The following is a 13863-nucleotide window of genomic DNA, read 5'->3' on the forward strand; positions in this document are numbered from 1 at the left end:
ATTTTTCCAAAGCTCATAGCTTCTTGGGGTATGGATGGCTTAAAGGGTTTGGTTTCAACATTTTGGGATATTTCGATGCATTTACTGAAAGGATTTTATTTTTGTTTGTTTCTAATTCTCCATCCAAGTGATACTTTTGCAATACCAACAAAATAAACAGGGCGGTTTCATGCTGCTTTACCAGGTGGCTCTATCTCATCCCAGTCTGATCCTCTTATGTCCTAATGTCTCAAACCAAAGAACAAAGTGGCAGCACCTCTTCAGGTTATCCCCCCACCCCACCCCCACCAAAATCGGCCAGCGAAGGTTACTCAGCTGAATACTATTCACTTGAAGAGATGTTGGACTAGAGCAGCAAAGTTGATTAAAAACCTCTCTGTCCAATCACACATTTCTATTAAACACAATTCCTCAAACATCCTAATACTCTACCAGGTTATCACTTTGAAAAAAAAAAAAAAACTTTAAAATTCAAGTGGTCCCTTAAAATACTGTTAACCTAGGTTAAGAATTTTCCTAACTAAAACAAATCCAAGCCTCAGAGAGGAAAATAATTTCCAACCTGTTCCTTTTTCTTCTGTATCATTCTGAGAAAAATGTCAAAGATCTAGAATTTTTAAAATAAGTCTTTATAAATAATGTATCCAAAGATTTTTGACCCACTACATAAAGTAAGAATCCCACTCTTTAAGAAAAATATACAGATTTTGATGAGTTTAAATTCTGAGAGGTTCAAGCCTGATGCCAAGCCTTTAGATGTCTACTGCTTCAATTCCAAAGGACCAGTGGATAGCAATTTTAGTACACAAAACTCCACTATGCTGTATAGTTCCTTTTTTCCTGGGTCAGACAGCTTTATTCTGCTTCATTAACCCCTTCTTTGCTCCTTGATGGATCTTGGAATCCAGTTTCCCTGTAAGGGAGAAAAAGAAGCCTCATTATTTATTTTTTATATTTGCAATGCAAATCTTTCATGGCCTCCCAGGTCTTCTGGTTACTGTGCTTCTGTCACATTCAATTATCTTGCTTCAGGACTCAGACACTTTCAAACTTCAGAGTTTCATTCTGTAAGAATGAGGAAGCAATGGGAACACTGTATAGGGACACACAAATGTACGTACGTACACAGACACAATGAGTATTCACCTAAAAATCTAAGAAGTTAATATTTCTAATTTTGTAGTTACTAGAAAAGAAACATTGCATTTTCCAGAGTGCCTGATGCTAAGGCAAGTTTTTAAAGAATACACACATAATGATAAAGGAAGACATTTCACACAGTGGGAAACCCATTCCTCTGACCTGTTAACTGGCTAAGCATAATGCATGTACCTCCCTCACAGTGAGAAAAGCAGTTCAACTCACTCCTTTGCTGCCTCAGACTTAATAGGGGGAGTGACCTGAAACAGTGGAGTAGAATCCACACGAATGCTTTACTGACAAAGGGCCCCTATCACCAGTTAAGAAGGGCAAAGGTCATAGGCTGTATGACTCTCCTAAGTGTTAAAGTTAGAAAACAAGCAACCTTCCTGTCCCAGGTGACCCTAATGAGAGGTACTTCACAGATGTGGTCTCCGACCTCTGACTTCTCAGATCTACCAGGATAAAGTTGGGTTCAGTGGTAGCTGCTGCCTTAGGAAATATCCATCTCATGAAGAAAAACTAACAGAGTTCCTGTCTGCCTGGCCTGAGAACAGAGCTTGCAGGTTGCTTTCTCCCACAAAAAGTCTTATTTAAGTCAATAGAGTTGCTGATGCTGGAAACAGAAATAGTTCAGTTCAGCCTTGGCACTAAATAAACAAACAAACAAAAACAAAAGCAGCTGGGTGTACTTCAGGCCTATACCCACAACCACTGCCCCTTGTATGTTGTCATTTTCATTTGTTGCAGTAATCAGGTATAAGAGAGAAAGCACTGGACACAAAGCCAGGAAACCCAGGTTCCAGTCCTCCTTTGTCTGATACCAACTAGATGAGTTGACTTGGGGCAAGTCATTAGATCTCTCTGGACTTCAATATTCTCATTTGTCCAACTAAGGTAAGAATACATGTCCGGACTACTGCACAAGGAGAGTGTGAAAAAAATTACTTCAATCTAACACGTTTCCCTGTTTTCTTAATTTTTTTCTTCTTCCTCATCTTTTCCAGACATCTGCCTCTGGAATAACATTACTTCCTTCTCTGGGCTTCCTTAGAAACCATCACTAAGTGATATCCTAAATGATGTCCACAACAGTCACAATGATGTTGACTTTAATTTGGGCTTTAGAGCACAGAGTTCTCCTAGAGATTTAGGAGTTCTTTCATCCCCCAGGCTGTCTTGCTGGAAATCCAAACAAGTGCCAGCAGCCTGGCAAAGGGCCCTGTTACGAGGCAAGTTTGCCGTTGTATCCCTAAGACTACCAAATGGCAGGTGCTCAATAAATGAATTAAACAAAGAAAAGCAGACACCACAAATTTCAAAACGTTTACTTTATAGGGACTACTAAGTAACCAAAAATAGCAGATATCAGATAAACATAAAAGAGTACTCATTGTAAAGCTGGTGGTACCCAGAGGTACAAAGAAGTATTGCGTCTCATTAAGCTTTTTAGGACAAGCTAGGACACAATTTAGAATTCCATCTAGGACCACAGACTTCTAGTTCTCTGTACTGAATAAGTTAGAAGATCCAGGTTCCAGTTTTAGTCCTAAGACTACCTATCTGTATAACCTTGAGGAAATCACCTAGTTACTCTTGTCCTCAACTTTTTCAATGCTACGAGGAAACTTGGACTACACAGTACTGAAGGCCCTTTGCAGCTCTGTGATACTGTGCCCTAAAAATGAAATGTAAATTGGAATACTTTGTTTCTGAGGCAATGTGATAAAGTGAGAAGAGCAGGAAACCTAGAGGTAGAAAGACCTGAGCAAAATATAATTTCTGTAAAGCTGTTCACTCAGCTATAAAATGAAAGGAAGAAAAAATTCCTACTAACTTACAAAGTTGTTGAGAGGATTATAGCTAATGCTAAGTGTTTTTCTATATACTAAGCACTGTACCAAGTATTTTACATATACTGAATCATTTAATCAAATAATTAATTGAAATAATATAGATCAAAGGGACTTCTCTGGTGGCACAGCGGTTAAGAATCCACCTGCGGGGCTTCCCTGGTGGTGCAGTGCTTGAGAGTCCACCTGCCGATGCAGGGGACACCGGTTCGTGCCCGGGTCCGGGAAGATCCCACATGCCGCGGAGCAGCTGGGCCCGTGAGCCATGGCCGCTGAGTCTGCACGTCCAGAGCCTGTGCTCCGCAACGGGAGAGGCCCGCGTACCGAAAAAAAAAAAAAAAAAAAAAAAAAAATAATCCCCCGGCCAATGCAGGGGACATGGGTTCGAGCCCTGGTCCAGTAAGGTCCCACATGCTGCAGAGCTACTAAACCCGTGCACCACAACTACTAAGCCTGTGCTCTAGAGCCCAAGAGCCACAACTACTAAGCCCACGTGCCACAACTACTGAGCCCGCGCACCTAGAGCCCGTGCTCCACAACAAGAGAAGCCACCACAATGAGAAGCCTGCACACCACAACGAAGAGTAGCCCCCACTCGCCGCAACTAGAGAAAGCCTGTGCGCAGCAACGAAGACCCAACGCAGACAAAAATAAATAAATAAATAAAATTTATTAAAAAATATATACATTAAAGTGCTTCATGAGTTCAAAGTTCTCTGAAAAATTAACGGTAGTCATGTTATTTATGCTAAGGCTTGGGAGTTGTGTTTCTTAGTTATGGTCTCGGTTTTACTTTTACTTTACCATATTTACCAGATAACTCTAGGCAAGACTTTTAACTATATTTATTTCAGGCTCCCCAAAGCTTTACTGGATAAGAATATCTCAAATATAATTTTCATAAAACTCCAGTCTGACTGTGAAAGCCCTCACATGAGACCAGCTCAGGTAAGATCAACCCATTAGAGCAGAGCACTCAATGGTGGGCAAATTAATCTCTGGCTTCAATGATGATGTCATAAAATGGAATACTGATGGGAGGAAGGAGATACAGAGGACGAAGGATTTCCAGGGCACTCCCAGGGATTCAGAAAGTCTTTCATCCCCTAGACTAACCTAAGAAAACCATACATGTGCCAGCAATCTGTGAGCTCCTTACAACTAAAACTTCTTTGCATCCCTAATATCTACCATAGTGACTGCCAATAGTAGCAGCTGGTTTAGCTGGGCAATGAAGGCCAGGGACTGGGGCTCCTTGCATGAAGAAGCAGTTACTGTGGATGCCCTCTGAACTCTGAGTTCTAGTTTAGCCTGTTTTTTTAAGACTTGGGATCTGGACAGTTAACTACAGTAATATACTGTACACTCTCTTAAAAGCAGAGAGATAATGCTTAGTTTCTGTATTTCCCCAATATTTTTACATTTAGTACATACAGCATTTCAGTGTTAAACCACATCCTCAATCATGGTGCCTAAAAGAAAATCAAATGCATGTGCAGCAGATGGAGGAGAAGTTAAAAGGGAAAAAACTATTTGCCATCAATCGATATAACTCTCATAGGGATTTTCACATGCTTTGCATAAGATATAAGGCAGAATTTGCATGAGTTTATAAAGCACGTAGTTCATTTAAAGTAAAAAAATTACCTTCATCTCTTTGAGCATTCAACCTACATATCCTACTATACTTAACTTTTTTGCATTTCTTAATTTGAGCAGACACACAGCCAAGTGATTTCATATTGCACATTGTTTTCTGAATTATTTCAACTTCAAGAAGCACAATTATCCTCAGGTCAAGCAAGCTCAAGTTTACATGTCCAAAAACATAAATAAAAATATATGCCTTTAATTTAAAGCAAATATATACACGTGATACAACATGTAAATGAGTTATACTGTAGACAGTTATTTGCAAGTCAGAAGTTTGGAACTTAGAATAAATTTCCCATAGAACTAATCTATGAAAAGTGGCTAGGGGCTTCCCTGGTGGTGCAGTGGATAAGAATCTGCCTGCCAACGCAGGGGACATGGGTTCAGGCCCTGGTCTGAGAAAATTCCACATGCCGCAGAGCAACTAAGCCTGTGTGCCACAACTACTGAGCCTGCACTCTACAGCCTGTGAGCCACAACTACTGAGCCTGTGTACCACAACTACAGGAGCCCATGCTCTACAACAAGAGAAGCTACCGCAATGAGAAGCCCACGCTCTGCAACGAAGAGTAGCCCCTGCTCACCGCAACTAGAGAAAGCCCGCACACAGCAACAAAGACCCAATGCAGCCAAAAATAAATAAATTAATTAATTAATTAAAAATTAAAAAAACAAAAGAAAAGTGGTCAGGTTCCTAAGCCATCCCACAAGAAAAAAATATTTAAGGCACAGAGCTGTAACTGAAGTAGAGTGTTAATGTTATTAATACCATGGAACTTAACCACTTCATGTAACAATATTCTAGAAGAAAATGTGAAGCATTCCAAATTAAGAGCCAAGTATAGGAACTCCCTTGTGGTGCAGTGGTTAAGAATCACCTGCCAATGCAGGGGACACGGGTGTGATCCCTGGTCTGGGAAGATCCCACATGTCGCGGAGCAACTGAGCCTGTGCACCACAACTACTGAGCCTGTGCTCTAAAGCCCATGAGCCACAACTACTGAGCCCACGTGCTGCAACTACTGAAGCCGGTACGCCTAGAGCCTGTGCTCCGCAACAAGAGAAGCCACCGCAATGAGAAACCTGCACACCGCAACAAAGACTAGTCCCCACTTGCTCCAAGTAGAGAAAGCCTGCGTGCAGCAACGGAGACCCAACACAGCCCTAAATAAATAAATTTATTTAAAAAAAAAAAAAAGAGCCAAGTATGTATTTTCCCCTATGGAAGTGGGATTAAAGAATTTTCCAACTGTAAACTACTGGAGGTGGTCCCTATGGCTTAAGGGAAGGAAGTTCTGGCAGAGTGTAAGGTTTTTAAAGACAGTAAGGATGAATAAAGGACAAAGGAATGAAGAGTCACAGGGAATAGAAACTTCACACCAGACTAAATCCTCAGGTAGGCTGGCTCCCTCTCAATATAAGTTTTTTTCTGAGACACAGAGATCGGTCAACCTATTCTTTCTCCACTGCCCCCAACCCCCCCCACCACCAACCCTAACCTTACCTATTGTTTCTGACCCATGTTTCACCTTGTCTGGTCTACTGTGGAAGAAGCTGCAGTCTCACAATTTCTCTCGAGCCCTGCTGTCCCTAAAACAAGCACACAGCCCATTTTCGCTTTTTAAAGCTTTTAACCAACAGAAGGAACGGGGAAACGCTTTCTCTTAAGACCATCACCCTCCCCGCCTCCTATTAAACCTTGTGGAGAAAAATGAAGGTCATATGTGTGCTGCAGGTGGGTCTCTGGGAGGAGAAAGTACTGAAGTAAAACGTTTCAGAGAAATATATAAACTCTGTTTACACAAAACATTTTCTCACAGGAGTTTAAGCAGCAGATGAAAACCAAGATAGAAAGGAAGCTATGAAAAGGTAACTGGGACTAAAGATCAAGTAGCAGTGGGTCTGGGAGAGAAGACTGACCACGTTTTCCTCCTACCACCAGTGTTGCCATCAGTGCCCATAGTAAGGTAAGAATGGACTAGAGTAGGAAGGGGTAAAATTTCTCAACCTAAAACGGAGAGAAAAGGGGAGATTTAAATCCTAAATAGTGAAGAAGAAGGAAAAAGAACTTCCAGGGCCACTTGGCTAACAGGTGGGGTAAAGAATGAAGTAAATTGTGTAAGTGAAGGGCAATTTATGTTCAGATTTTCTGACTTGCAGGAATCTCAGGAATATGTTTCACAAATCATGAGCGTTGCCTGAATTTTGCAGTGAATATACATGAATCTAAATTCATACTCCAAGCATTCCATTTTGTGATCAAAAGCAGTATTATCCACACTGCAGTCAGCTAATCAACAGCATTAGTATCACTTGGGAGAAGGGCACAGGAACCTGTGTTTTAACAGCTCTCTAGGTGACTTTTATTTACATTACAGTCTGAGAAGTACTTCTTTACAGAACAGATTTATATAAAATAGTTGGTCCACGACGAACAAGGTGACATAGTATTGAGCACAGCCGACAACAATGCATGCCTCAGAAGCATCCAGTTCACACAATGGGAAAGCAATGTCACAGAGTCATGAAATAGTAACTGACATGAGCAAATGGGAGAGTTGCTGATGATGTTTTTTTTTTTAAACATCTTTATTGGAGTATAATTGCTTTACAATGGTGTGTTAGTTTCTGCTTTATAACAAACTGAATCAGTTATACATATACATATGTCCCCATATCTCCTCCCTTTTGCATCTCCCTCCCACCCTCCCTATCCCATCCCTCTAAGTGGTCATAATCCACATAGCTGATCTCCCTGTGCTATGTGGCTACTTCCCACTAGCTACCTGTTTTACGTTTCGTAGTGTATATATGTCCATGCCACTCTCTTGCTTTGTCACAGCTTACCCTTCCCACTCCCCATATCCTCAAGTCCATGCTCTAGTAGGTCGGTGTCTTTATTCCCATCTTACCCCTAGGTTCTTCATGACCTTTTTTTTTTCTTACATTCCATATATATGTGTTAGCATACGGTATTTGTTTTTCTCTTTCTGACTTACTTCACTCTGTATGACAGACTCTAGGTCCATCCACCTAACTACAAATAACTCAATTTCGTTTCTTTTTATGGCTGAGTAATATTCCATTGTATATATGTGCCACATCTTCTTTATCCATTCATCTGTTGATGTACACTTAGGTTGCTTCCATGTCCTGGCTATTGTAAATAGAGCTGGAATGAACATTTTGGTACATGACTCTTTTTGAATTATGGTTTTCTCAGGGTATATGCCCAGTAGTGGGATTGCTGGATTGTATGGTAGTTCTATTTTTAGTTTTTTAAGGAACCTCCATAATTTGTTAAGATGGTGTATCACACTGATTGATTTGCATATATTGAAGAATCCTTGCATTCCCGGGATAAACCCCACTTGATCATGGTGTATGATCCTTTTAATGTGCTGTTGGATTCTGTTTGCTAGTATTTTGTTGAGGATTTTTGCATCTATGTTCATCAGTGATATTGGCCTGTAGTTTTCTTTGTGACATCTTTGTCTGGTTTTCCTATCAGGGTGATGGTGGCCTCGTAGAATGAGTTTGGGAGTGTTCCTCCCTCTGCTATATTTTGGAGTTTGAGAAGCATAGGTGTTAGCTCTTCTCTAAATGATTGATAGAATTCGCCTGTGAAGCCATCTGGTCCTGGGCTTTTGTCTGTTGGAAGATTTTTAATCACAGTTTCAGTTTCAGTGCTTGTGACTGGCCTGTTCATATTTTCTATTTCTTCCTGGTTCAGTCTCGGAAGGTTGTGCATTTCTAAGAATTCGTCCATTTTTTCCAGGTTGTCCATTTTATTGGCATAGAGTTGCTTGTAGTAATCTCTCATAATCCTTTGTATTTCTGCAGTGTCTGTTGTTACTTCTCCTTTTTCATTTCTAATTCTATTGATTTGAGTCTTCTCCCTTTTTTTCTTGATGAGTCTGGCTAAAGGTTTATCAATTTTGTTTATCTTCTCAAAGAACCGGTTTTTAGTTTTACTGATCTTTGCTATCGTTTCCTTCATTTCTTTTTCATTTATTTCTGATCTGATCTTTATGATTTCTTTCCTTCAGCTAACTTTGGGGTTTTTTATTCTTCTTTCTCTAATTGCTTTAGGTGTAAGGTTAGGTTGTTTATCTGAGATATTTCTTGTTTCTTAAGGTAGCATTGTATTGCTATAAACTTCCCTCTTAGAACTGCTTTTGCTGCATCCCACAGGTTTTGGGTCATTGTGTTTTCATTGTCATTTGTTTCTAGATATTTTTTGATATCCTCTTTGATTTCTTCAGCGATCTCTTGGTTATTAAATAGTGTATTGTTTAGCCTCCATGTGTTTGTATTTTTTACAGTTTTTTTCCTGTAACTGATATCTAGTCTCATAACGTCGTGGTCAAAAAGATATTTCATATGATTTCAATTTTCTTAAATTTACCAAGGCTTGATTTGTGACCCAAGATATGATCTGTCCTGGAGAATGTTCCATGAACACTTGAGAAGAATGTGTATTATGTTGTTTCTGGATGGAATGTCCTATAAATATCAATTAAGTCCATCTCGTTTAATGTATCATTTAAAGCTTGTGTTTCCTTATTTATTTTCATTTTGGAAGATCTGTCCACTCGTGAAAGTGGGGTGTCAAAGTCCCCTACTATGATTGTGTTACTGTCAATTTCCACTTTTATGGCTGTTAGTATTTGCCTTATGTACTGAGGTGCTCCTATGTTGGGCACATAAATATTTACAATTGTTGTATCTTCTTCTTGGATTGACCCCTTGTTCATTATGTAGTGTCCTTCTTTGTCTCTTCTAATAGTCTTTGTTTTAAAGTCTATTTTGTCTGATATGAGAATTGTTACTCCAGCTTTCTTTTGATTTCCATTTGCATGGAATATCTTTTTCCATCCCCTCACTTTCAGTCTGTATGTGTCCCTAGGTCTGAAGTGGGTCTCTTGTAGACAGCATATATACAGGTCTTGTTTTTGGATCCATTCAGCCAGTCTATGTCTTTTGGTTGGAGCATTTAATCCATTTACATTTAAGGTAATCATTGATATGTATGTTCCTATTCCCATTTTCTTCATTGTTTTGGGTTTGTTATTGTACGTCTTTTCCTTCTCTTGTGTGTCCTGACTAGAGAAGTTATTTTAGCATTTGTTGTAAAGCTGGTTTGGTGGTGCTGAATTCTCTTAGCTTTTGCTTGTCTGTAAAGGTTTTAATTTCTCCATCAAATCTGAATGAGATCCTTGCTGGGCAGAATAAGCTTAGTTGTAGGCTTTTCTCCTTCATCACTTTAAATATGTCCTGCCACTCCCTTCTGGCTTGCAGAGTTTCTGCTGAAAGATCAGCTGTTAACCTTATGGGGGTGCCCTTGTATGTTATTTGTTGTTCTTCCCTTGCTAATTTTAATATTTTTCTTTGTATTTAATTTTTGAGTTTGATTAATATGTGTCTTGGCATGTTTCTCTTTGGATTTATCCTGTATGGGACTCTGTGCTTCCTGGACTTGATTAACTATTTCCTTTCCCATATTAGGGAAATTTTCAACTATAATCCCTTCAAATATTTTCTTAGTCCCTTTCTTTTTCTCTTCTTCTTCTGGGACCCCTATACTTTGAATGTTGGTGCGTTTAATGTTGTCCCAGAGGTCTCTGAGACTGTCCTCAGTTCTTTTCATTCTTTTTCCTTTATTCTGCTCTGCAGTAGTTATTTCCACTATTTTATCTTCCAGGTCACTTATCCATTCTTCTGCCTCAGTTATTCTGCTATCGATTCCTTCGGGAGAATTTTAAATTTCATTTATTGTGTTGTTCATCACTGTTTGTTTGCTCTTTAGTTCTTCTAGGTCCTTGTTAAACGTTTCTTGTATTTTCTCCATTCTGTTTCCAAGATTTTGGATCATCTTTACTATCATTATTCTGAATTCTTTTTCAGGTAGACTGCCTATTCCCTCTTCATTTGTTAGGTCTGGTGGGTTTTTGCCTTGCTCCTTCATCTGCTGTGTTTCTCTGTCTTCTCATTTTGCTTAACTTACTGTGTTTGGGGTCTCCTTTTCACAGGCTACAGGTTCGTAGCTCCTGTTGTTTTTGGTGTCTGTCCCCAGTGGCTAAGGTTCGTTCAGTGGGTTGTGTAGGCTTCCTGGTGGAAGGGACTAGTGCCTGTGTTCTGGTGGATGAGGCTGTATCTTGTCTTTCTGGTGGGCAGGTCCATGTCTGGTGGTGTGTTTTGGGGTGTCTGTGGCCTTATTATGATTTTAGGCAGCCTCTCTGCTAATGGATGGGGTTGTGTTCCTGTCTTGCTAGTTTTTTGGAATAGGGTGTCCAGCACTGTAGCTTGCTGGTCGTTGAGTGGAGCTGGGTCTTGGCATTGAGATGGAAATCTCGGGGAGATTTTCGCCATTTGATATTATTACGTGGAGCTGGGAGGTCTCTTGTGGACCAGTGTCCTGAACTTGGCTCTCCCACCTCAGAGGCACAGCCCTGATGCCTGGCTGGAGCACCAAGAGCCTGTCATCCACACGGCTCAGAATAAAAGGGAGAAAAAAAGAAAGAAAGAGAGCAACCAAACCAAAAAACAAATCCACCAATGATAACAAGTGCTAAAAACTATACTAAAAAAAACCAAAAAACGGACATACAGAACCCTAGGACAAATGGTAAAAGCAAAGCTATACAGACAAAAACACACACAGGAGCATACACATACACACTCACAAAAAGAGAAAAAGAGAAAAAAATATATATATCGTTGCTCCCAAAGTCGACCTCCTCAATTTGGGGTGATTCGTTGTCTATTCATGTATTCCACAGATGCAGGGTACATCAAGTTGATTGTGGAGATTTGATCTGCTGCTCCTGAAGCTGCTGGGAGAAATTTCCCTTTCTCTTCTTTGTTCGCACAGCTCCTGGGGTTCAGCTTTGGATGTGGACCTGCCTCTGCATGTAGGTCGCCTGAGGGCGTCTGTTCTTCACTCAGACAGGACGGGGTTAAAGGAGCAGCTGATTCGGGGGCTCTGGCTCACTCAGGCCTGGGGGGAGGGAGGGGTACGGAATGCCGGGCGAGTCTGCAGCGGCAGAGGCCGGCGGGACGTTGCACCAGCACCAGCGTGAGGTGTGCCGTTCTCCCGGGGAAGTTGTCCCTGGATCACGGGACCCTGGCAGTGGCGGGCTGCACAGGCTTCTGGGAGGGGAGGTGTGGATAGTGACCTGTGCTTGCAGACAGGCTTCTTGGTGCTGCAGCAGCAGCCTTAGCGTCTCATGCCCGTCTCCGGGGTCTTGCGCCCGTCTCTGGAGCTCCTTTAAGCAGCGCTCTTAATCCCCTCTCATCGCGCACCAGGAAACAAAGAGGCAAGGAAAAGTCTCTTGTTTCTTCAGCAGCTCCAGACTTTTTCCCGGAGTCCCTCCCGACTAGCCGCGGTGCACTAGGCCCCTTCAAGCTGTTTTCACACATCCAACCCCAGTCCTCGCCCTGGGATCTGACCTCCAAAGCCCGAGCCTCAGCTCCCAGCCCCACCCGTCCCGGCGGGTGAGCAGACAAGCCTCTCGGGCTGGTGAGTGCTGGTCGGCACCGATCCTCTGTGTGGGAATCTCTCTGCTTTGCCTGCGGCACCCCTGTTGCTGCGCTCTTCTCCGTGGCTCTGAAGTTACCCGCTTCCGCCACCCACAGTCTCTGCCCGCGAAGGGGCTTCCTAGTGTGTGGAAATCTTTCCTCCTTCACAGCTCCCTCCCACTGGTGCAGGTCTCGTCCCTATTCTTTTGTCTCTGTTTTTTCTTTTGCCCTACCCAGGTACGTGGGGGAGTTTCTTGCCTTTTGGGAGGTCTGAGGTCTTCTGCCAGCATTCAGTGGGTGTTCCGTAGGAGTTGTTCCACGTGTAGGTGTATTTCTGATGTATTTGTGGGGAGGTGATCTCCACGTTTTACTCTTCCGCCATCTTGAAGCTCCTCCGCTGATGTTGTTTTTAAAATGAAGTTAGGGACTGCCCTGGTGGCGCAGTGGTTAAGAATCTTCCCGCCAATGTAGGGGACACAGGTTCAATCCCTGGTCCGGGAAGATCTCATATGCCGCGGAGCAACTAAGCCCATGCGCCACAGCTACTGAGCCTGCGCTCTAGAGCCCACGAGCCATGACTACTGAAGCCCACGCGCCTACAGCCCATGCTCTACAACAGGAGAAGCCACCGCAATGAGAAGCCTGTGCACTGCAACAAAAAGTAGCCACCGCTGACTACAACTAGAGAAAGCCCGCGCACAGCAATGAAGACCCAGCACAGCCCAAAATAAATAAATTTATTTTTTTAAAAAATGGGAAGTTAGGCAAAGAGGACACCACTATATGTTTCTTGAGATTCCTTGGAAATAAAAGATGCTGCTGTAGCACTAGACAGAGAAAGAGGAGTTGGGAGTTGAAGAAGAGCTGGAAGTTGAAAGAATCAAGTCACAAGCACTCCTAAGAAGTGAATATGCAGAGGGTACTATACTCACAAACACATAAAAGCAAACATTACAGAAAAGAAAACCATCAGGAGATTTCAAAAAGAAGATGAAAAGCAAGAGGGCTAGAGCAGAGCTCTAGGAAGCAGTAATCAAGGGAATAGTGGGAAGTGGTACCTCCAAAATAGACATTCAAAAATTGACACTTAAAAAGTTAAGTCTTATTCTCAGATTGAATACTGAGGAACAATGGATAAATGACAATGTTGCCACTGGCACTGGCTTAATACTTCCTTTAATAAGAACAGTACAGTGGGGCAAACGTACTCTTGGCTGACAAGTAGGATTTTAAAGGTAATGGGGTCCTAAATGGAAGTTTAGAGTGATTCACTCATATACCAATAATTGTGGATTGAGATATATTTTGGAAAGGCTACACTGTAGTTAACATTAAAGTTATTGATAAATAGAATTTTTTTTATTGAAGTATAGTTGATTAACAATGTTGTGTTAGTTTCAGGTATATGATAAGTAGAATTTTACTAATCCTCCAAATATTTGAGATGACATAGAACAGGGTAAAAAGAGAAAAAAAATTTTAAGTTAAACAAGTGAGATTCAAGACAAAAAGAAAAAAATTAGATCATCAAAGCTTGTGACTTACAGATTTTTGGACTTCCTTTAATAGGAAACTTCACAATCATTTCCTGGGGATTTGTGCAGATGAAAACAAATGGAGAATCAGATTCTTGACTCATGTCTGGATACTGTGAAATATAAAAATAAAAAGTTCAGGCTAGTTGGAACAAATTTTG

At 41.4% G+C, this 13863-nt stretch overlaps 1 protein-coding gene across 2 annotated transcripts in view; it reads right to left on the reverse strand.

The window, feature by feature from the left end:
- Positions 1 to 608: 608 nt before the first annotated feature.
- The window catches only part of TRIP4 (thyroid hormone receptor interactor 4), a 68907-nt gene continuing 55652 nt past the window's right edge, over positions 609 to 13863 (reverse strand). For both annotated transcript variants that reach the window (XM_032623524.1, XM_032623523.1), the window contains exons 12-13: positions 13713 to 13815; positions 609 to 913 (exon numbers count right to left, since the gene is read on the reverse strand). In XM_032623524.1, the coding sequence (XP_032479415.1) occupies positions 846 to 913; positions 13713 to 13815 (171 nt within the window). In that variant the 3' untranslated portion in view covers positions 609 to 845. The remainder of the gene's footprint in view (positions 914 to 13712; positions 13816 to 13863) is intronic.

This window comes from Phocoena sinus, chromosome 2 (assembly GCF_008692025.1).
Source record: "Phocoena sinus isolate mPhoSin1 chromosome 2, mPhoSin1.pri, whole genome shotgun sequence".
In the NCBI taxonomy this organism is placed as follows: Eukaryota; Metazoa; Chordata; class Mammalia; order Artiodactyla; family Phocoenidae; genus Phocoena; species Phocoena sinus.